The following is a 23,105-nucleotide window of genomic DNA, read 5'->3' as shown; positions in this document are numbered from 1 at the left end:
GGAAATAGATTATGACAATACTTTTTATTTTTGATAGGGTTACAGCAAATAACAAAGAGAGAAACAGAAACAAAACCCAGGACCTTGAAGGACCAAATGATTATCTTCGAACAGTGTGGGTTTAAAATTTTTTTCATTTTTTTGTTTTTGTTTATTGCCAAACTTCTAAAACATGGATCTTCACCATCATGGAGAAAAAGCCCATTTGAAGGTGTCACTGTGGTCTAGTGAAGGTGTTTTTTTTTTTTTTTTTTTTTTTAATTTTTTTATTAAATCATAACTGTATACAATGATATGATTATGGGGCATCGTACACTCACTTCATAAACCATTTGACACATTTTTATCACAGTGGTTAACATAGCCTTTCCGGCGTTATCTCAGTTACTGTGCCAAAACATTTATATTCTACATTTACCAAGTTTCGCAAATACCCCTGTAATATGCACCACAGGTGTGATCCCACCGATTCGTGAAGGTGATTTTTAAAAAGGACAAATCAGGTTTCCTCAGTTGCTGAAATCAAAATATGAGGTGGTTTTACTTTGTGAGCAAAAAGTATTTGAAACCAACTCCACTCATTGCATAAACAGTAATAAGGAGACCAAACATTTTGTTTTAAAAGTTACTTTCCAAATTTCAAATCTTCTCATATACCAGCAATTCAACCTGTGGGTCGCAACAACCCCTTGTAACAGTGAAAATACATCCTGCATATCAGATCTTTACATTATGATTCATGGCAGTAGCAAAATTACAGTTATGAAGTAGCAATGAAAATAATTTTATGGTTGGGGGGTCAGCACAACATGAGGAACTGTATTAAAGGGTTGTGGCATAAGGAGGCATCAGGAAGGTTGAGAACCACTGTCATATACAGACATGATATTCAAGAGCTAATCTAGAAGAAGGGGTGTCTTTGTATGTTAATAAAAATACAACAGCTTCGGGATAATTTGCTCTATTTTGCACATAGTACTTCTATGCCTCTTCAGCAAAAACTCATTTATGGCAGATTTCAATGAGGCTGTGATTGAATTAGAGAGGCAAGGTGATAATACGGTAGGAGGGACCGTCTGTGTAAAAGCCCCTGGCAGGTGGATCTCCACATCTGAGCTACCTTCAGAAGCAGCTGGAGGACAGAGAAGACTCTCATGGAAATGAGGCCAATCATTTCTTTTTTTACATCTCAACTTTGTATGAGAGGTAAATGTAAAAGAGTGAGGTTTCAAGACTGGAGTAATTGATATGGCAAGTGCTGACTGAGGCCAAGTCAGTGCCAGGCACAGAGTGTGCACGTAGGGCCACCAGGCCCTCTACTCCAGAGCCGTAGGCAGGACTAGATCCTTCATGTCAATGACCAGGTGCAGAATAGTCTCAGGGGGACTTCACTTCCTTGATATAGAAAACCACTTGAAGCCAAGGATGCTGAAGTTCAAAGTGAGGCTCTGTCCTACCCAGCCCTCCCCATGAAGTCCCCAGAAAACGCAAAGTACAAAAGGCTCTCCATTAAATATAGGAGTTAGCTGATTCCTGGCACCTAACACTCTCCAAGCAACACTAGTTCTCTGCCCTGAGTATAGATTAGAACCACCTGGATATTTGGAAGGAACTATAATATTTAGGTCCTGCCCTATATCTGTGCTGTCCAAAATGATAGCCACTGTGGCTAGTTAGCACTTGAAATGTGGCTATAGCCAGGTAGGAAAATGGTAATATTTTTAATGCATTGGGTCAAATGAAACATTAAAATTAGTTCGTTGGTTTCTCTTTATGTTTGATAATATGGCTACTAGGAACTAAAATTACACTTGTGGTGGCATCATGTCTCTGTAATGGGAGCACTGCCCTATGGCTTTCCAGGCCTGGTGTTTGTTAGATGACCCTGGCTCTTTTGAAAATGAAGATTCTGATTCCACAGCACTGGGCTGGCCTGAGCATCTGGGTTTCTGACCCAGGTACCCAGGTGGTGCTGCTGTAGCTGCTTCCTGAATACCTGCTGGGTAGCAAGACCTACACCAGCTGCATCTGGGGTTCTCTCTGGCTGCAAGGCCCTGAACGTGTAAAGGCGCCTGGGTGGATTTTAACCCAGAGTCCATCCTGAGAACCAAGCAAAGGCTGGTAAAAGTGCATGTGACTGTTGATCCTATAGACTGAGGTTGGTTGTAGATTCTGGCCCTGAACACCCTATCGTGTGCCAAGCTCTAAAGTATATAAGTGCCTGATTCAATGTCACAACTGAACTCTACCCCATACTTATGACCTGATTTTCAAAAGGTACACAGTGAATTGCTAGAATGCAACTGTATCGCCATTGTGCTAAATGTAGGGAGACAGGCCCCACCTGCCAGAGTCCTGGATCCAGACTCCGCTGAATGTGCCAAGTCCTCCTGCTCCGTCTTTTCCCAGTGTCTACTATAGGATGCCTCATAGAATCAATGGTGGCTGTGCTGGGTTTGCTTATGATGAGATATACTTTAGCTTGTATGATAGTACACAGAATCAGTCACGAGGAAAACAAAATACTATACTTTCTAAGTGAGCACACTTTCATTTGGGGTGATAAAACATGTCCCAAACATTTTTGGTCCTTTGCAACCCTTGTATGGGCCAGGACAGACTCAGAACATTCCAAGGTGCTAATTGAAAAGGAATCCTGGGGAAGTAATTGGTACTTGGTCCAAAGGGTTTATTTCTGTGGTTACCATTGCATCCATCCACTTGGCCTCATCAGAACAAGCAGCTCTGTGCTGTTATCCCAATAACTAAGAATTACTGGAAATGTTGGCAACCCAAAAAGTCACTGGTTCCCAAGTTCCCCTCAACTCTAAACAGTACTACGTGTAAGTTCTGGATCTCAGTGCTGCCAAAATCCAAAGATATCTCAACTCATGCCCAAGGGACTCTGTCTATCAGGACTTGTGCAATGGTAGCCCAGCTCATCTTAGAACTCTTCATTTTGTTATCACCCTAGTAAAAGGAAGCTTTGCGTGCAATTGTCTAGCCAGCAGGATGAGATGGAAATGCAAGGAAACAAGTGTTAAATTTCTATATTATTCTGCAATAAATAAAATTTTGTTTTCTTCAAAGTACATATGGAATGTTTATATTTTGATAGGATGTATATCTGAGCCATCATATATATTAAATTGGAAAGCAAACAATGTCCATAGTCCCTGCCCTATGGATCTTACATGTTAAAGAAAAAAAAAAAAAAAACTTTAGATAATGTCATTTGCTATAAACAGAAAGCCTTGCTATAAAGGAGACAAATGTACAAAATCTTTCTGGTAGGATAATGGCCCTAGTCAGGAGTTCAGGAAAGATTCACTAGGAAGATTTCTGATTTAGGAGGAAAGAATTAATGAAGTTTAAGTGAATGAGATGCTGGAGCCTTTGCAAAATGAAGAGTTCATCTTCAGTCTGCCCGTTTGCTGAGCCACTCATTTTTCTTCCACAGCAGATAGGACCTTGGATGTTGACAAAGCTAATGAGGTCCTCATCATTTCTGATGACCTTTGGAGTGACCACTATGGGTGTATCAAACAGGATCTGAAAGGCTACGCTGAGAAATTCAGCTTCCGAATTTGTGTCCTGGGCTCCCCTAGGTTCACTCTGTCAGCCATTATGAGGATGCAGATCTGGGAGTTTGCAAAGAATCTGCTTTCCAGTGAGGACAGATCCAACTGGCTTTAGAACTTGGATTCTGGACACTGAGTTCGATAAAGGGAATTCAGCCAGCACTGTGCCTCCACCTGCACTGTGGGTGAATCTCTGGTTACACGGAGTAGGGATTTTGCTGGATATGGGCATCACAAATATGACTTTTTGTCACCTTAGTAATGGACCCACGTCTTCACATTGAGCAACATCTCTCCAAGCATCTTATTTCTCTAGCATAGCCCACAACGGGCCAGTTAAACCAAGAACACCAAAAACTATTATTGGAAATTACTTTTTATTCATGTTTATGAGCTTTTCCACTTAGTAAACATTTTCTTCAAAGTAACCACAGACAATTATGGGGCACTTTATAAATCACAAGCATAAATAAATAAGAAATTAAATTATATTATAAATATTAACTAAAATCATATTCATACCCTTTTAGTCTCAGGCTTATATTTCTTTTACTGTTAATATGTTTAAGCTCCCAGATTAATTTTTATTTTATAATAATAATAACAATAATTTTTTGGAGACAGAGTCTCATTGTATTCACCTTGGGTAGAGTGCTGTGGTGTCATAGCTTATAGCAACTTCAACTCTCGGGCTCAAGTGATCCTCTTGCCTCAGCTTCCAGAGTAGCTTGGACTATAGGCTTCTACCACCATGGCTAGCTAGTTAGTTTTTCTATTTTTAGTAGAGAGGGTTCTTGCTCTTGCTCAGTCAGTTCTCAAACTCACAAGCTCAAACAGTCCACCCACCTCAGCCTCCCAAAGTGCTAGGATTATAGGTGTGAGCCAGTGTGCCTGACCCCAGATCAATTTTTAAATAGTTTTCTACTTCTGTAAGATAAACTTAGTTTGTTTGGGAAGTTATGAATTAAACTAACATTAGGATATCAGATTATGTAATTTTCTAAGTTACAGGGAAACAGTAACTTTTATTTATAGCAAGAAGGTATGAATGCATAAACAGTACAGACATGGATCAATCCCAGTATAATATCCACAATTGAAAAGACAACACCCATAGCCGGGCGTTGTGGCGGCGCCTGTAGTCCCAGCTACTTGTTAGGTTGAGGCAAGAGAATCCCTTAAGCCCAGGAGTTGGAGGTTGCTGTGAGCTGTGTGAAGCCACGGCACTCTACCAAGGGCCATAAAGTGAGACTTTGTCTCTACAAAAAAAAAAAAAAAAAAAAAAAGAAAAAGAAAAGACAACACCCTGCATGAAATATCTTGGGCTACATACAACTTCGTAAAGGACCCAACGTTGTTGCCCCAAACAGCCTCCTCCAACCATCTGCCGACGCAATAAAACTATTTATCAAAGAACCCCTACAACCCCTAACATCCTCATCCCTACTATATGTAATTGCCCCAACCCTAGCTTTATCCATTGCCCTTATCATATGAACCCCACTACCAATCCCATACCCCCTGATCAACATCAACCTGGGCGTACTATTTATCCTAGCCACATCCAGCCTAGCTGTATACTCAATCCTGTGATCGGGATGAGCATCAAACTTAAAATACGCACTAATTGGAGCACAACGAGCAGTAGCACAAACTATCTCATATGAAGTAACCCTGGCCGTCATCCTACTATCCATCCTCCTAATAAGTGGAACATTTACACTATCAACCCTGATCCTAACTCAAGAACACTCATGACTCCTACTTCCATCGTGATAAATGCAGCAGTAGCACATGTGGGTGTGTGGAGGGTGACAGAGGCTGGGCGGGTGTCAGGAGGGTGGTGGGACTTGGTAAGCTGCAAAATGGGCTAAAGCCCAGTGACAGATGGACTCCATTCTTTAATCCTATGTAGCATGTATTTTACTATTTCATCTTTGGAGATTGATTATTTCTTATTGCTTTCATATACCTTTACCTGGAGAGCCAAAGACTTGTTCTCGCTGCTCTTCTCTTCCTTCCTTGGTCCATGAAGGAGGGTGGGGCAGAAGAAGCTGCCTCCATGCTTGTCAAACAGCCACATCCATCTACTCTATTTTTTTTTTTTTTATTAAATCATAGTTGTGTACATTATTGCGATCATGGGGCACCATACACTGGTTTTATACACCATTTGACACATTTTCATCACACTGATTAACATAGCCTTCCTGGCATTTTCTTAGTTATTGTGTTAAGACAATTTCATTCTACATTTACTAAATTTCACATATACCCTTATAAGATGCACCGCAGGTGTAATCCCACCAGTCATCCTCCCTCCACCCACCTCCCCCTCCCTCCCCTCCCTTTCCCCCATTCTTAGGTTATAACTGGGTTATAGCTTTCATGTGAAAGCCATAAATTAGTTTCATAGTAGGGCTGAGTACATTGGATACTTTCTCTTCCATTCTTTTTTTTTTTTTTTGCTTTTTTGTATATGCAAGTAGTTTTAATATAGTCCACAAGCTCTTTGATTCTTCTTTCTCCGAAAGGTGAAGTCTAAATTCCCTCCCCTTGAATGTGGGCCGCATTTAGGGACTGACCTCTATTCATGTTATGTGGCAGAGGTCTTCTGAGGCTAGGTCATGAAAAGGTTAACTTCTGCCTGGCTCTGTCTCTGTCTCTTAGACCACTCACTCTGGAGGAGGCCCACCATCAAGTCATGAGAACCTTCAATCAAATAGCGTGTGCACAGGCCCGTTGGAGGAACTGAAGCCTCCGAGAACTCACCAGTGTGTGAGTGAGTGAACTACCTACAGTGTGTGAGTGAGTGAACTACCTAAAGACGGATCCTCCAGCAAAATTCCATTTTCTTCAAGGATTTTCCCTAGGCCATGTAACCTTCTTTCTTCCGAACCGCTACATTTCTTTTCCGTATTATTTTTGCTCTAATCATATATTGCCTCATTTCTTCATCTGTTATAAAATTTCTCATTTCTCTGACAGTTTTCATAGGAATCAGTGAGGATTTTCATTCATTTAGTAGCTGTTGGCCTTGTGTCCCCCTCTCTCTACCTCTCAGGTCTCACTGAAGAGCTGGGCAAAGTAGAATCTCACTTTGGGGAGTTTTAATTTAGAAGTACAGTAGGGGGTGCGCCAGCCCCATATACCGAGGGTGGAGGGTTTGAACCCGGCCCCAGCCAAACTGCAAAAAACAGCCGGGCATTGTGGCGGGTGCCTATAGTCCCAGCTACTCGGCAGGCTGAGGCCAGAGAATCGCCTAAGCCCAAGACCTGGAGGTTGCTGTGAGCTGTGATGCCATGGTACTCTACCAAGGGTGACAAAGTGAGACTCTATCTCTAAAACAAAAAATAGAAGTACAGTACGGTAGCATTTGAGGTTAACAAGTATTGTACAAAGTTGAGATAGTGTTTTACGTAAGTCTCACTTTGTGTACCCAATTGGAAATAATGTAATTGTGACAAAATAGGAACCTGGATTTGCCTGGAATCCTGGCCCAGAGTCTGGGAGGCCCAGCAGTACAAGATCTCTAGTCTTGGTTTACTGTTAGCTTCCTGTTTATGTCCAACACTCATAACACCCCACGCCCTTGCAGAGTTTGAGCTGGCATGTGGCGTTTTGGTCCTTGTGACTTAACAGTGTAACTAAAGAGCTTCGTATTATGCTGGCCCAAGCTGGTGCCTAATAAACCGTAGCAGCCATCATCCCCAGTATTATTGTCATTGTTGACTCTTCACTGGCAAGCATGGGTTCTACTTCTCTATCTCCCTAGACCAGGCATCCTCAAATTGCGGCCCGCGGGCCACAAGAAGCGGTGTGATTGTATTTGTCCCCGTTTTGTTTTTGTACTTCAAAATAAGGTATGTGCAGTGTGCATAGGAATTTGTTAAGTTTTTTTTTTTTTTTTTTAAACTATAGTCTGGCCCTCCAACCATCTGAGGGACAGTGAATTGGCCTAGTAGCTATCCAAGGGTTGAGATTTTTAAAAAGAAAAAACCAACAAAAAAAAATTTTTGAATTTTCCACCAGATTTAAAGGGTAAAGGACACACATTCACGCATGAATTTGGGAGCATGGGAGAAAACAGAGGACTTGATGCAACAGTGCAGGTCGGCTTAGTGATCCAAACATTTCTGGCAACCCCACCCACCCTCTGAGAGGTGGCAGCAGGTGGAAGGTCCCCTCAGGGCAAGAGGTCAAGTATGTTGTAAAGGACTGGTTCTTAATGGACAAGGGGAGAGAGCCCCAGAACAACTGTATTTGATTTAGAAATTGGCTCCCTCTCTCCAGGATGATGTATTTTCAGCTTCCCGGAGACTGACTAGACTGGGAAATGAGGTGGGGGAGCCCCCGTGCGTCCTCTGCCCACAATGCCGCTTGTGGAGGTGTTGGCCAGCTTGACAGTCTCTGGCTTCAGTCCTGCTTTTCTTTACTCTGGCCCTTGTTTTGCGTGTATAAATATTTAACTATTAACATTTAAGTTTCTTACCAGCTGGCTGGAATTGACAATAGACTGTATACATTTTTTGTGTGTGAATAATAAGTATCTTACAAGCAATGCCGAGATGCCAACATTAGAAAGTACAGTTTGCAGGTGGCCTTAGGCAGGCTGGATCACTCTTCGTCCTCCCCTTCTGGCGCGGTCTCACTTTCCTCACCACCTTCAGCAGCCGAATCCACAGGTGTTGCTGTTGATATGCGCTCCCTGGAATAGGAAGACAATGGCAAGGCTTTTACTCTTAAAAGGAGCAATTAACTGGGTTATAGCTTTCATGTGAAAGGGAAAGGGAGGGGAGGGAGGGGCATTAATGGGATTACACCTGCGGTGCATCTTACAAGGGTATATGTGAATCCTAGTAAATGTGGAATGTAAAGGTCTTAGCAAAATAACTAAGAAAATGCTACAAAAGCTATGTTAACTAATGTGATGAAAATGTGTCAAACGGGCGGCGCCTGTGGCTCAGCGGGTAGGGCGCTGGTCCCATATGCCGGAGGTTGCGGGTTCAAACCCAGCCCCGGCCAAATTATAAAAAAAAAAAAAAAAAAAAAAAAGAAAATGTGTCAAACGATCTATGAACCAAGTGTATGGTGCCCCACGATCATACTAATGTACACAGCTATGGTTTAATAAAAATAAAAAATAGAAAAAATAGGAGCAATTAAACTTCTCATTATCCCCTCATTTTAGATAAGATTTTTTGTTGAGATGGAGTCTGGCCTGGCTAGATGTTGTGAGCAGCTCATAGTAACCTCAAACTATGGGGTCCAAATGATTCTTCTGCCTCAGCCTCCCAAATAGCTTGGACTACAGGCACCTGCCACAACACTCGGTTAATTTTTCTATTTTTAGTAGAGCTCAGGATGGCTTTGAACTCTGAGCTCAAGCAATCGTGCTGCCTCAACTTCCCAGAGGGCTAGGATTACAGGCGTGAGCCACCGTGCCCGGCCATTGTAGATGAGATTTTAAATTGTTCCCAGTCATTTACCCTGCATCCCTCTTGTAAATCTCTTCCTCATCAGAAGACTCCTTGTCGTGAAGCTTCTGGGCCATGTTTTTCTTGCGTGTGGCATTGAGAGGTCTGTACATATCCCTAAGCCAAAGTGGACACCTTAACCAGAAAAAGCCCTCCTAGAAAAGAGAAAGGCAGGTATTAATTCTGCATTTCTCCTGTTTTCTCTGGCCACAGCACTGAATCTTCCTCAAATGTACCTGGCTTTCACTCTGCGATGAGCATCTCCTATGCAGAAAGTCAAAAAAGCCCCTTGGGAAAAAACACACACACGAGACAATTAGTGATTCCTGCCATTTCCCAGGTCTCCCACGATGTACACCTCTCGTTTTATTGGGACTAAATCTGTGGTTCGGTCCATAATCACAGTGGGCAACATCATTATGGACCTGGAATCCTGAAAATCATTTCATGGAGAGACTTCCAGAAGCTCTCCACGTCTGTTTAAGAGGGCCCCGTAATGTCACTGGGGGGACCTTTGTGCAAGGCTTGGTGGGAGGTACAGGGAGGATTTTCAGCCCCACTTACCCCATTGGCCAAGTTCCCTTGTACAGTGAACAAAGTGTACAAACACACAGGCCAGAAGTACTTCACTCTCCAGAAGCATTTTACATCAGTCCCTTTCAAACCTAGTACCACAGATAGCCTTTGCTGGTGGGTGAAGGATAAAGTGCTTCTATTCTCCTAGAAGCTTTATCCTATCAGGCGAGTCCCGTCAAGCAAATGCCTGGGTCCAGCTAGAAAAATTATTTTCATACTGCAGGCTATTTCATACTGCAGTAGTTGTAAAATCAGTTTAAAGGACAAAATATCCTTTTTGAATATGAGCAGAATAGACAAAAAATCAGACTGTTTCCACATCTACTCATGTCTACACAGCATGTGCGTATTGAATTGTGATATAAAATGTGACTCACAGCCCAAGTAGAGAATAATCAATGGAGAAGTCCCCAGCTGGAAAGGGACCACCCTCTTTCTGACACTAGCACTGGGACCATGGAGGAAGGTAATTTCCTTTTCTCTGTCTCCGTTTTCTTATTATAAAAGGAAGAGGCAAAGTATTATTTAAGGTCTCTTCTAGTTAAAATTCTCTGACGTTTGGATAAATAGAGAATGGAGACCCCAAAGCAAGTAGAATGAGAAGGTAGGTTTTCCTGCCACTCTGGAGGAAGGATTCATATATTCTTGAAGGAGCCTTGAAGGAGACTAGCTCCCTTGCCCCTTCCCCAGAGCCTCCAAAAAGGCCTCTGGCCTGGCCCGATGCCCGCCACCGGAAGGAACAGGCACAACTACAACCCCCGCCCCTGCCTTCCCTTGAAGGACTGGTGGCAGCAGATTCGTCCTTGCCACTCCTGTCCAACTCAGCTTTGTCTGGGGAGCTAATTTTGCTGGATCCAGGCAAAGCACTAAGGCAGGTAAGTATTCTTCCTGCCTCTGGCAGTTTCCTCACTATAAAACGGAAGGATTGAAAGAGATGAGTTCTAAGTTCTCTAGTTCTAAAATTCTAATTTAAATCGCCAGACCAGTATTTACCTCCTTGGGACTGAGCCTGATTCTACATCTGTCCTTGCTGCTCTTCTATGAGAATAAATCTGTTTTGGAAGAAAACAATCATGATTATCCATCATAATGACCAGTATCTCCAAATCTTTATTCATTCCTTTCAAGTCTTACCTACCCAGTGAGATAACTTCTATTTATCTATCTTTCCTTTCCTTTTTTTTTTTTTTTGAGACAAAACAAAAGGTGTCACCTGGGTAGAGTACTGTGGTGTCACAGCTCACAGCATCCTCAAACTCTTCGGCTTAAGTTTTGTGGCAACCTCAAACTCTTGCCTCAGCCTCCCAAGTAGCTGGGACTACAGGTGCCCACCACAATGCTTGGCTATTTTTTGGTTATAGTTGTCATTGTTGCTTGGCGAGCCTGGGCTGGATTCGAACCCCCTCCCAGCCACCCCCACCCCCACCCCGCAGCTCTCCTGTATGTGGCTTGTGCCCTAGCCGCTTGAGCTACAGGTGCCGAGCCAGCTATCTATAATTTTTTATTAGAGATAGGGTTTCACTCTGTCACCTGGGGTAGAGTATACTGGTATGATCATAGCTCACTGTAGCCTCAAATTCTTGGGCTCAAGTAAGCCTCCTGCCTCAGCATCTCAGATGCTCAAGGCAGCATCTCCTGCCTCAGCTACTAGTTCCTAGTAGCTGGAACTACAGGTATGCACCACCATGTCTGGCTAAAAGATATATTTTCTGAAGACATAAATTATTTTTCTGAGACAGTCTCACTCCGTTGCCCTGGCTAGAGTACAGTGCCATCACTATAGCTCATTGCAACATCAAATTCCTGGGCTCAACCTATCCTCTTGTCTTAGCCTCTAGAGCAGTGTTTTTCAACCTTTTCACAGCACACTCGAACCTACAGTTAAACTTTGGCAGCACACTTAAATTATGGTGATCAAATAAAAGAGTAAAAAGAGAATATACTTACTGTGCTTTGAGCTTCTTTTGAACATAATTTAATAACGCCCTTTAAAAAGTTTTTCACGGCATACCTAAGATCCTGCCATGACACACGTGTTGAAAATCATTGCTCTAGAATACCTGGAACTTGAGGTGCACACCATGACCCCTGGCTAATTTTTCTTTTAGTAGAGACGAGATCTCGCTTTCACTCAGGCTGGTCTCCAACTCCTGAGCTCAAGCAATTATAATCCTCCCTTATAATCCTTAGGATTATAAGCATGAGCCATCACACCTGGTCTGAAGACAGAAATTCTATCCTGTTTAATGGTTCTTTGGCTCTTTCCTTGGTATCTGCAGGCAACTCATTCCAGGATCCACTCCCCTCAGCCTAGCATACCCAAATCCAAGGATGCCAAAGTCCCTGTATTAACAGGTTGATTATCCCTAATCTGAAAACCTGAAATCCAAAATGCTCCAAGATCTGAAACTTTCTGATCACCACCATGACACTCAAAGGAAATGCTCACTGGAGCATTTTGGATTTTAGATGTTCAGATTAGGGATGCTCAGCTGGTTAAGTATAATACAAATATTCCAAAATTTGAAAAAAAATCTGATATCTGAAACACTTCTGATCCTGAGCATCCAGATAAGGGCCACTTAATCCGTATATCAGCCAGGTTCTGCTCCCATCTGATAGACCAGGAGCCACTTGGTCCACACAGCTCTCCTCTGCTTCATTCTGTCCTGATCTTGGGGTTCTTTCTTGGATAGCATCTTTAAGAAAATGGTTTGCCACATTTTTAAGTTCTCAGGGGAGGGAAAATGCTTCACCATATCCTCCAAGAAATGGTGACAAACCTCACAGAGAGACTAGGCCCAGGCAGGCTGGAGTATTCAGAGAAGGCATCAGAAAGAAAGACGAACTTGAATTTGAACAGAGTCACAGGATTTCCATGGGCAGAGTTTAGTAAGAGAATTCTGGATGGGTAAAGGCACAGATGAAAGCAGGGATACGCATGATGTGACTGGGATATGGTGTGGGCTGCTTTGGCTAGAACAGAGGGTTGCCACAATAGAAAAAGTAAATCAAATAAGGTAAATTAGGTTGGATGGTGGGGTAAAATCATGATTGTCAGCTTATTAAACCATTCTTTTAATATGCTAGCACCTACATGTTGGGTAAAGTAATAGGCCATTATGAAATGGCCTATTGAACAAAAGGTAAACACAGGCAAGCGCCAGGAACAGGCCACTGTAAATATGACACACTTTGGAATAGCCAGGTGCAAGGTTTAGCTGAGGTGCTTTAACTGAACCTGTGTAGACAATGCCTTGCACAGTGGAGAAGGAGGATGCTACCTGAATCTATAAGATGACACCTCTATCTCTTGCTGTGTCCTTTCTCCCCAGGGTAATGACAGCTCCGTGAGGGTGGAGATAATACATCTTTTGTCATTTCAGCAACAAGGAAAGAAATCAGTGGTAGAATGAGAGTGATTGGTGAGTACATAAAATTATTGACAGTTTTGGGTTGGAAAAACTTTCCTATCACTTCAACTTTGGCTTTCTTAAACTTAATTTCTCCAAATAATCTAGTGGTTTGTTATCTTGGTTTCAGTTCTATAGCGATCTCCTGGGAGAGGGGTTACTTTAAAAAAATCCTTGGTATATATTACAGTAAAGAACAATGCATACCTTAGTCGTAGTGACTGAAGAGGAATGTCAAGTAATAGTAGGTGGGATAGTGGCTTTGATTTTCAGTTCATGAGTACTGAATCTATTAGCAAGGATGTTATTCTGGAAACCTGAATGATTGTCCTTACCTCAATAAGACAGAAAATTATAATCAAAATCATCACTATTACAGTCACAGATATTGCCAAGATGAGTTTGTTGTTATAGCCATATCCTGGAACTCCTTTAGTGAGCTAAAAAAGGGAAAGAATAATTAAAAAACCACCAAAGAGATGGAAAGAATGAGATCTAACTATTCAAAACTCCACCCTCCCAAGTAAGTAGCTTATAGGTTCTTAAAGAACAAAGCAAATCTAATGTGTTACATAATCTTACTATTAAGTATTTTGTTCTACATCTTCTTTATCTTGAGTGTTCTGTCTGCTTCATTCTCTAAATGAGCAAAGTGGGAGATCACTGTCATGGCCAAAATTACATGGCCAAGATAAAATATGGACTTGTCTACCCGGGCCTTGCTGCATGGATGCTTTCATGGTATATTGTAAACCAAGGGTATCCAACCTTTTTTTCCTCTGCCACACATGGGAAGAATAAGAGTTGTCTTAGGCCACAGAGTAAATACACAAATACTAATGAAAGCTGATTAGCAAAAAAAAAAAAAAAAAAAAAAGGAGGGGGTGTCTGTGCATACTTTTCATGATATCTGACACCACATATAAGTGAAAAAAAAGTCCTCACAAAATCATCATGCGGCCCACAGGCTGTAGGCTGGACACCCCTGAACTGATGGAAAAGTCCAAGTCTCATGTTCCCGTAGTCATCCTTACCTCACTTGACTCCTGCTCTTTCTGTTCAGCCTGGGCTTCTGTGCTCTCCTTGATGTAGTTCTCACTCTTCCACTGATCCGTATCCCATTCTGCCTTGGATACTTTTACTTCTTGCTGCTCACTCAGAAGCTTCATCAGGAGACCTGTTCTAGAGATGAGCTTGGCACAGGCCAGTTGCACATGGGTCTCAGAGCAGTCCATTTTCAAAGTCCGGATAACGTGAGAAATGAGCCTTCTCACGTCGTTGTTGGGGATGAGGGATCGGAGCTGCTGGTTTAGCTGCATTTCAAATTGATCACCCGGGGACGCGAGCAATGGGTAAGTGAAGCTTTTTTCCATGTTGGGTAAGTCAGTGCCCGTGTTGTGGTATTCCCACAGAGTTTCACTGATTTGTTTAACAGTCGGTATTAAGAACGCAGTCCCAGTGGAATCTATAGCGGAAGGATTCTTATCATTTGTACTTTCAGACATAGTTTCTTCAGGTATAGCAGTGTTTTCCATAAAACTGTTTTCTTCAATACCATTTCCTAGAGGGGATACAGTAGTGATTTCTGTAACAGATTCTGAAGGAGCAAGTGATTCTGGAAAAGGATTCTCCTGAGGACTCAGCTCTTCTGAAGGTGGAAAAACCCCATGTGACGGGGAATTTATAAGGCTCCTTACTGCAGAGAATGGAGGCCGCTTTACAGGCATCTGTCCATGGAACACTGTTTCTTTTCTAAACTTTTGACTTAGTTTGGCCGCAGGTGTTCTGTGGGCCACATGGGAATGAGGTTTATGAAAGCGGTATTTTCTTCTAGAATGTACAATTGGTTTACCAGCTTCCATACTTTTAACTCTAGCATTTGCATCTTCTAAAACAAAAATGGTGTCGCTCATGTCTTTTGATTGTTTTTTAACCTCAGGTAGGGATTTTGAGGTGGCAGAAGTAGAAGGCATGCCAATATACTGTTTGAAGAAAGAAGAGACCGCAGCCTTGTGCGTCTGCGTGAAGGAAGGCTCGGTGTGGAAGGAGCTTCCCACAAACTTCCGAGGCCTCTGCACCACGTCAAACTGTGTCATTTCACTCGGGATTGGTTTCCCAAGCGTTCTTTCTTCGGCCACTTTCTTCGCTGTCGGCCAGGTACCCTGTTTCCTCTTGATTCTTGCCTCCTGTAAGAGCTTTCTCCGTAGGCGCTTGGGCCCTTTGAGGAATAGCGTCACTTTCTTCAGCCCCCTGTCTCCACTCTCACTCTCTGTCAGGCTATTTTCCTGTGATTCAGCAGTTGCCACTTTTTGGGGAAAGATTTGGCGTTTAAGTTTGGGACCTAAAAGGCCAGACTGCATAAGCATGGCAGTTTTTTCTTTCTTTTTAACCTCATCGATTTTTTCTTGAATTTCTGCATCTAAGAAATTTTCCAGGAAATAGAGCTTCCTCAGTTTATTTTTGTAAGCTGAATTGCTGGGTCCAGGTTCAAGAGGCTGAGCCTTTGTATTGTTTTTCATATGACTTAGGGGCTTCTCTCCTTCCTGCACATTTGAGAAAAGCAGTTTAATGAATGGTAATAATGTTGATTCTACATCTTCTAGATTTCCCTCTGAGAAATAAGGCAATATGTAATTAAGTGCACTAATGACATCGCTTTCATCATTGAAGTCCATCTGGTCACTCGTGAAGCCTGACAAGCCGACGCCATTTTTATTTGCGGATACCTCTGGCTCAATGGTCAGCTCGGTGCTCGTGTGCTTCTTCCGAGCCTGTAATACCTTCATGAGCGCTCCCTCCGCATTTCCTACACTTGCTTCTTCAACTGTCAAAAAAGAAGAGACTGCTTTTGACGATGGAAGGCTGATGGCATAGCTTTTTGCCAATCCACAGCCATATAACCCAGTCAAAGAAATTAGGAGTCAGCAAACAGAAGAGTGCCACTTAGAGAGGAAAAAAAGAAACCCCAGTTTAAACCTATACAATGGAATAATAAAAGGAGAAAAATATCTTTGGGAAAAGTGGCTACCTACTCAGAACATTCCATAATGTGACATACAGTTACTCTACTTGGGGTTATTCCACTGGTCCCTCAAATCCACTTGCCCAGCACTCAGTAAATGCCCAAGATGGGAGACCCTTGCTCCCTGCTCCTGGCTGAACCAGCCCTTCTGCAGCCCAGACTGTCCTGCCTCAGATGCAGAGGGGGCATGCTTGTAGATGACTCTGATGAAAGACAGTTCCCTAAGGGGACCAAGAGAAGAGATGCTAATGTGGAGGCCCCAATCCTATTGCTAAGACATCCTTATCTGGACATGGCCTTGTCATCTCCCCACCAGTTCCTCTTCTTGGCCCCTGCTCTCATGTATCCTAGCCCGGATAATAGGAGGTTCTGCACAGAAAAAACACTAGGTAGATTCTGGTTCTTTCCTCAATTTGGGCTGGGATCTGGGATGGAGGTTAAGAGGTTTTTAATTTCCAGATTACATGCTTATGTGGCATGTTCAATGAATCTAAGGAGTAACAACAATTTTAGATAAACATTACTTGACTTCCTAAAATGCAGATAGGGAAAAGCAACTTTTGTCAGATGCCCACTTTGCTTTCGTTTCATGTCTATAATTCCCAGCTTTACTTGTGGAACCATCCAAAGCTTCTAACTGCATGAAAAACAAGTGTACCATCGTGTAGCTGGGTTCCTGTCCAGAATTAGAAGTTTCTGTGGTAGTGGTTAAAGGTCAGAGGAGTAGGTAAGCATCATGAGAAATGAGGAACATGGGCTATGGAGAACCCAAATTTGGGGATAGAAGGCCTGAGAATAGGCTATAGCACTTAACGCCTCTGATCTTGTTTTTCCTCATCTGTAAAACAAGATTAAAAATGTTTGTTCTGCCTACTTTCAGGGGAGAAGAGACGAATACAATATAATATAATATGTGAAAAATTGTTTTGGAAAGTACGCAACTTTAGTATCACGGGTAGAGATCTGTATTCAAATTGTCTGGACATGAAAGCAGTCACATTTTGATGAAGTTAGTGCTAATAAACGTAATATGAGAAAAACACTTTAAAAAGCACCCGAGTGTTTGTTCTGTGGATATAAATGCTTTAGATTTAGAGCAAGTTCAGAGTTGGAGAGTCTAAGAATGGAAAAGCCCTCTGTTTCTTTAGAAGGGCCAGGTAGCAATTTCTGCTCATGCAACTGGAAACTCTCAGGCTCCAAATATCACTTATACTCTTTGTAAAAATAAACGAACCAAAACCCGATCTATACCTGTCCTATAAGGCAAAGAGCTCTTGAGACGTAATGGATATAAAACCAGTTACAAACTTTGAGGAGCTGTAGAGACAAGTTATTGGTGGGGGGCAAAACACCAAGCAGAGACACAGTACAGAGTATGTGGCCGCTAATGTTATACTCTCCCCCTTCCGTTCCTTCCTCTCTGTCCTTTATGGATGTGGAACAGTTACATTATTAAATTATGTAATAATAATTGAGAACCTGACTTTCAGCCAGGGAGTAGTTCAGAAATACAGGGAGTTTAACTCTGAACGAATAAACAAGAATAAAGCAATTTCATCATTAGCTTAAAAATTCTCAAATTAAAAACTTAAAAAACAAAATAAAAATTAAAACAATTTATCATTAAGCAATTTAAACTCACAACAATCTTCTGTGCTGTTTCCTATACATGCATCACAATGTAGCTTCACTGTCTTGCAGACAACCTCAATATTATTTTTAAATTGGCAGAGGCAGCAGGCCATATGGCTAGGTAAGATCCTATAAATGGAAACGCAGAGAATTAAATTAATGGTAAAGGGATGACTTCAGTTGGTAGAAGAGGGAGGTTGAAACTACAGCAGGGCTAGGCAAAAAGAGTTCTTGAGGCATATGGCCTGGTCAGTTGTTGGGTAGGAACCAGAAAGCCCAAAGGAAAGGAGACAGAGAGATGGGTGAACATGGCAGTGGTTATGGTATGCCTAGAGTAAACGTGATAGAGATTAGAGGTGCCAGGTATGGTAGCTTTCACCTGTAATTCCAGCTACAGGGGAGGCTAAAGCAGGAGGATTGCTTGGTGCTAGGGTTTGAGACCAGCCTGGGCAACATAGCAAGACCCTGCCCCTACAAAATTTTTTTTTAATTAGCTGGGCATTGTGGTTGCAGCCACTCAGGAGAGTAAGGTGGGAGGATTGCTTGAGGCCAGAACTTTGAGACCAGCCTAGGCAACATAGCAAGACCTCATCTCTTAAAATAATAAATTTTTAAAAAAGGAATTAGAATTGGGTGACACTGATTTGTAGTTTCATTCAGAAATTATCTTCTCCCATAGAAGACAGAAGAAGAAAATCTGTCTCACTTTGGGTTGAGAGGACACAGGAGGCAGAATTCTAAGAAGAGTCTGGAGGCCCCAAACTTCTAGAATTCCTTTCTCAATTACTGTTGGGAGCGGTAAATATTAGAAATTACTGTGGGCATAAATGATAGCTTAGTTTAAACCACTTTATAGGGTTGAAGAATAATGAAGATTACATTGGCCAAATGTGGACAATTTCAGCCTTCAAAATAATAATGATGATAATCAGGTACAACATAATTACTATAAAGAAGAATCCATGAATTCACAAAAGGGAAAGAGGGCCAGCTCTTCTTTAATATTAATAGAATAATGCCAGCTATGTAGAAGGAATGATATAATTAGAAAAGTGTCATTTTGCAAACACAATAATAATGGATTTGGATAGTGATTATCACTGATACACAGTTGGTTGGTTTGTTTGTTTTTTAAGACAGAGCCTCAAGCTGTCGCCCTGGGTAGAGTGCCATGGCATCACAGATCACAGCAACCTCCGACTTCTGGGCTTAAGCGATTCTCTTGCCTCACTGATGCACAGTTGGGTAAAAACATGTTTTGAAAGCAGGATTTTCACTGATCTCAAAGCATCACCCCGGAGATTATTTTTACTTATTATTGTTTCTTCTTGGACTTTTGTCTAAGATTAAATGTATTTACACATATTAATTAACAATGGAAAAAATAACTTCATAATGGAGAGCTCTAGAAGATATCACTTTGTAATCAAGTGATCAAACTTAGCATTATGGGCCATCTGAAGTCATGAGGTAGGAAGAACACATCGTCTATTTATTAATAGTATTCTTCCTCAAAATGTTTTACCTGAATCTAATCATGAGGAAATAGACAAATCCGGATTGTGGGAGAATTTACAAAACAACCCTGTTAGACTCTTCAATGCATGAAAGACCAAGAAAAAGTAGACAAATGTTTTAGACTAAAGGAAACAGAGACATAACGAGCAATGCCTGATCTCTGATCGGATCCTGGATCAAAACAAAACAGATTTAAAGATTATTATTAGATTCTGGCCAAGATGTAATAACAGGGACATTGCACCCCTGGCCAGAAACAACCAAAATACCAGATAAAAGAAACAAAACAACAGTTTTAAAGACACTGGACATCAGGCAATGAAGGACAGTGATCTCTGTAAGATGTGAAATAAATGAAGTGAGCCCCGTGGCTGCCCTAGCTTACTTCTTTGAGAGAGTTTCCAGGTCATGGTGCTAGGAAAGGAAACTGGTGGACTCTTCGATTAAGGAAATGGAGCTGAGAGTCTGGGAAAACCAAGGTGGCTAGAAGTCTCAAAGCAGAGTACTAGAGAGAAAAGAGGCACACAGAACATGAACTCAGGAGACACACAGAGGGAGCTCTTGAGTGTTCAGCAAAGTACTGATTGGTGCACGTGTATGAGGAAACTACTTGAGGCTAGGAAAAGAACCACCCAAAAGTATCAGAAAATAATTAGATGTTGCTCAAGATTAGGAAGACTGCCTGTTAGCATAAGCTAGATAGGACAATCTCATGATCCATGGGGCAACATGTACCAAGATCCAATAGAAAATTACCAAACATGAAAAGAAGCAAGAAAATATGACCCATAGTAAAGAAACAAAGCAATCAATAAGAACCAACTCAGAACCTACATGGATAGAATGAGCAGGCAAGGACATTAAAATCGTTATTTCAAAAACTTAAAACTTCCCAAAATGAAACACAAGGAGAAACAAAATAAAACATGAATAGAGCATCAATGAGCTATGCAACAATATTCTGGGCCATAAAACAAATTTGAATAAATTCAAAAGAATTGAAGTCATTCAATATGTGTTCTCTGATCATAATGAAATTAAATTAGAAACCAACAGAAAGATCTGAAAAATCGCCAAATATTTGGAAACTAAACAACACCTACGGTTTTCTTTCCTTTTCTTCCTTTATTTTTCTTTTTGAGACAGGGTCTCACTCACACAGGCTAGTGTGTGGTGGCATCTTTATAGCTTGCCGTAACCTCAAATTACAAATTACAAAACCTGTGCTGTAACCTCAAATTACAAATTACAAAACCTGGGCTCAAATACTTTTAACAGCATGAAAAGACAGGCCAGGCACAGTGGCTCACGCCTGTAATCCTAGCACTCTGGGAGGACAAGGTGAGTGGATCCCTTGAGCTCAGGAGTTTAAAACCAGCTTGGGCAAGAGCAAGATCCCGTCTTTACTAAAAGTGGAAAAAGTAGGTGGGTATGGTGGTGGGTACAAAGCTACTTGGGAGGCTGAGGCAAAAGGATCAGCAGATCCTTATATTTCAGTTTTCTGGTTTTGAGCCCAGGAGTTTGAGGTTGCTATGATTTATAACACCATGGCAATCAACCCAGGGTGACAGTGTGAGACTCCTGTCTCAAAAAATAAATAAATACATTCATACATACATACACACATACATAAAATTTAAAAAGAATGAAAAGACAAACCACAACCTGAGAAAAGAGAAAAGATAGTTACTAAACACATACCTGAAAGACTTGTATCTAGAGTATAAAAAGTACTCTTAAAACTGAACAAGAAGATAAATATCAATTAAACTACAGGATCGGATTTGAACAGATAATTCAGTACAGAAGATATTTACACATGAATAGATATTCAACAGCATTAACTATTACAGAAATGCAAATTAAAACCACAATGAGATTCCACTATACATCTACTAGTAGATTTTTCAAGAAAACTGAAATAAGGATCCGCTGAATACCTGTAGCAACTGCAACTTTCACATTGCTGGTGGGAATACAAAATAGTACAGCCGCTTTAGGAAAGAAGTTAGCAGTTTCTTAAAAAGTTAAATATGTACTTAGGATGTGATACAGTAGTCCCACCCTAGGTACTTACCTGAAAGAAATGAAAACGTATGTTCACACAAAGACATGAGTATGAGTGTTCTTAGCAGTTTTCATAATTGCCAAAAAAATGAAAACAACCCAATTGTTCATAAATTGGTGAAAGGATAAGCTGATATAGCCATACGACACTGTCCCTTGCTATCTGTGGGGAACTGGTTCCAGGACTCTGCAGATACCAAAATCTGTGAATGCTATAATATTTGCATATAATCTCTAGTATACTTGAAATCATCTCTAGATTACTCTTAGAATATTATGTAATACAGTGTAAAGGTCATGTACATTGTTGCTATACTGTATTTTAACACATATTATTTTTTATAGTTTATTCTCTCCCCCACCCGCCCAGCCCACACCAAATATTTACCATCTGTGCTTGGTTGAAGCTGTGAATGAGGAGAGAACTAACTGCACTGACAGATACAACAAGAATAGTAATATAATATCAAAACAATTATGCTAAGTGAAAGAAGCTTCACACAAAAGGTTACATACTACATCTGATTTCATTTCTAAGACAGTCGGGAAAAGGCAAAAGTATGGGGATGTAAATCAGATTGTGGTTGCCAGGGGCTGATGGTGGGAGGAGGGGACCGACTGCAGAGGAACATGAGAGGCTTTTTTTAGGGCACCAGAAACATTCTATTTGGGGAATGTGATGGTGGTTACATAATTATACATTTGTGAAAATTCATTGGTTGGTGCACCTAAAAAGAGTGAATTTTACTGCATAAAAATTATACCTCACAAAAACTGACTTAAGAAAATATAAACCTAAAAAACGTACTAAGTGAAAATAAAGCTAAGAAAAAAATAACTTACAGTTTTTCCAACTCAAGAGTTGTCATGAGGATGTTCTCGACTGTTGTAAGTGGGGCTTGTGTTGTTCCCATGTCTCTGAAGGAGAAAGTCCGAAGAGTCAAGATATTAACCCCAATAGAAAAATTCTGTACTTAAAAACATATTTCAAGGACATGTCAGCACTTCAATTTTTGTTTCTATATAAAACAAGCCAGCTCAAGAGTTTGTCATAGAAGATGATTACAGAGCTTTTACTGAAGAAATGTAATTATCTTCATTTGCAGCATCAAATTAATGACATCGAATAATGGAATGTATACACTTTTTAACATTTATCTTCCCATTTTCTTATTGGATTCACCTCTCAGGATTACTTCTTTTTTTTTTTTTTTAGGGGGGAGGTGTTTTTTTTTTTTGCAGTTTTTGGCTGGGCTGGGTTCGAACCCGCCACCTCCGGCATATGGGGCTGGCGCCCACTCCTTTGAGCCACAGGCACAGCCCTTTATTTTTTATTTTTAAAATAGAAGCATCTATTCTTTTTTGCTTTCTGGGATAAATGATATTCCTACATGCATCTATATATATTATATTTATATACATTCCTCAATACTGCTGTTCTCTTTCCCTGCTGGCTGTCTTGCCCATTCATTACACATCCATTCTTAATCTCTTTTCTTTGCCAAAAACCTTTTTTTAATAACCAGTTAAAGTTTAAATTATGACTTTTTAGCCTAAATTCAACATACTTAATCTTTGATGAAAATAAAAAATAACAGCAGAAATAATCTCATGATTCATGAGATGACCGCAATACTTACAGATATTTTAATGCTGGCAATTTATAAAGATATGAATCTTCAACAGTTGTCAGAGGATTACGATTGAGAATTCTGAAAAATGCAATTGAATTAAAAATACCTGTATTTCAATGTACATGTAACTCCACAAAGAGTTTATAGTCGTTTTTTAGTATGAAACTTGTAGGTAAAAAAATAAA

The 23,105-nt window shown here is 41.0% G+C and overlaps 1 protein-coding gene across 8 annotated transcripts in view; it reads right to left on the bottom strand.

Moving 5' to 3' along the window:
- Positions 1 to 4,129: 4,129 nt before the first annotated feature.
- LOC128574091 (leucine-rich repeat-containing protein 37A2-like) overlaps positions 4,130 to 23,105 on the bottom strand; it is a 67,670-nt gene continuing 48,694 nt past the window's right edge. For 4 of the 8 annotated variants that reach the window (XM_053574747.1, XM_053574746.1, XM_053574748.1 and 1 more), the window contains 9 exons: positions 22,927 to 22,998; positions 22,130 to 22,204; positions 17,712 to 17,830; positions 14,082 to 15,871; positions 13,383 to 13,487; positions 10,628 to 10,686; positions 9,295 to 9,346; positions 9,071 to 9,213; positions 4,130 to 8,289 (listed from right to left, as the gene is read on the bottom strand). In XM_053574747.1, the coding sequence (XP_053430722.1) occupies positions 8,199 to 8,289; positions 9,071 to 9,213; positions 9,295 to 9,346; positions 10,628 to 10,686; positions 13,383 to 13,487; positions 14,082 to 15,871; positions 17,712 to 17,830; positions 22,130 to 22,204; positions 22,927 to 22,998 (2,506 nt within the window). In that variant the 3' untranslated portion in view covers positions 4,130 to 8,198. Of the gene's footprint in view, positions 8,290 to 9,070; positions 9,214 to 9,294; positions 9,347 to 10,627; positions 10,687 to 13,382; positions 13,488 to 14,081; positions 15,872 to 17,711; positions 17,831 to 19,604; positions 19,931 to 21,159; positions 21,511 to 22,129; positions 22,205 to 22,926; positions 22,999 to 23,105 lie in introns of those variants that run through there. The other 4 variants (XM_053574753.1, XM_053574752.1, XM_053574749.1 and 1 more) reach the window with 4 other exon arrangements.

This window comes from Nycticebus coucang, chromosome 21 (genome assembly GCF_027406575.1).
Source record: "Nycticebus coucang isolate mNycCou1 chromosome 21, mNycCou1.pri, whole genome shotgun sequence".
NCBI lineage: Eukaryota > Metazoa > Chordata > Mammalia > Primates > Lorisidae > Nycticebus > Nycticebus coucang.
This window is presented reverse-complemented; position numbering and strand designations above follow the sequence as displayed.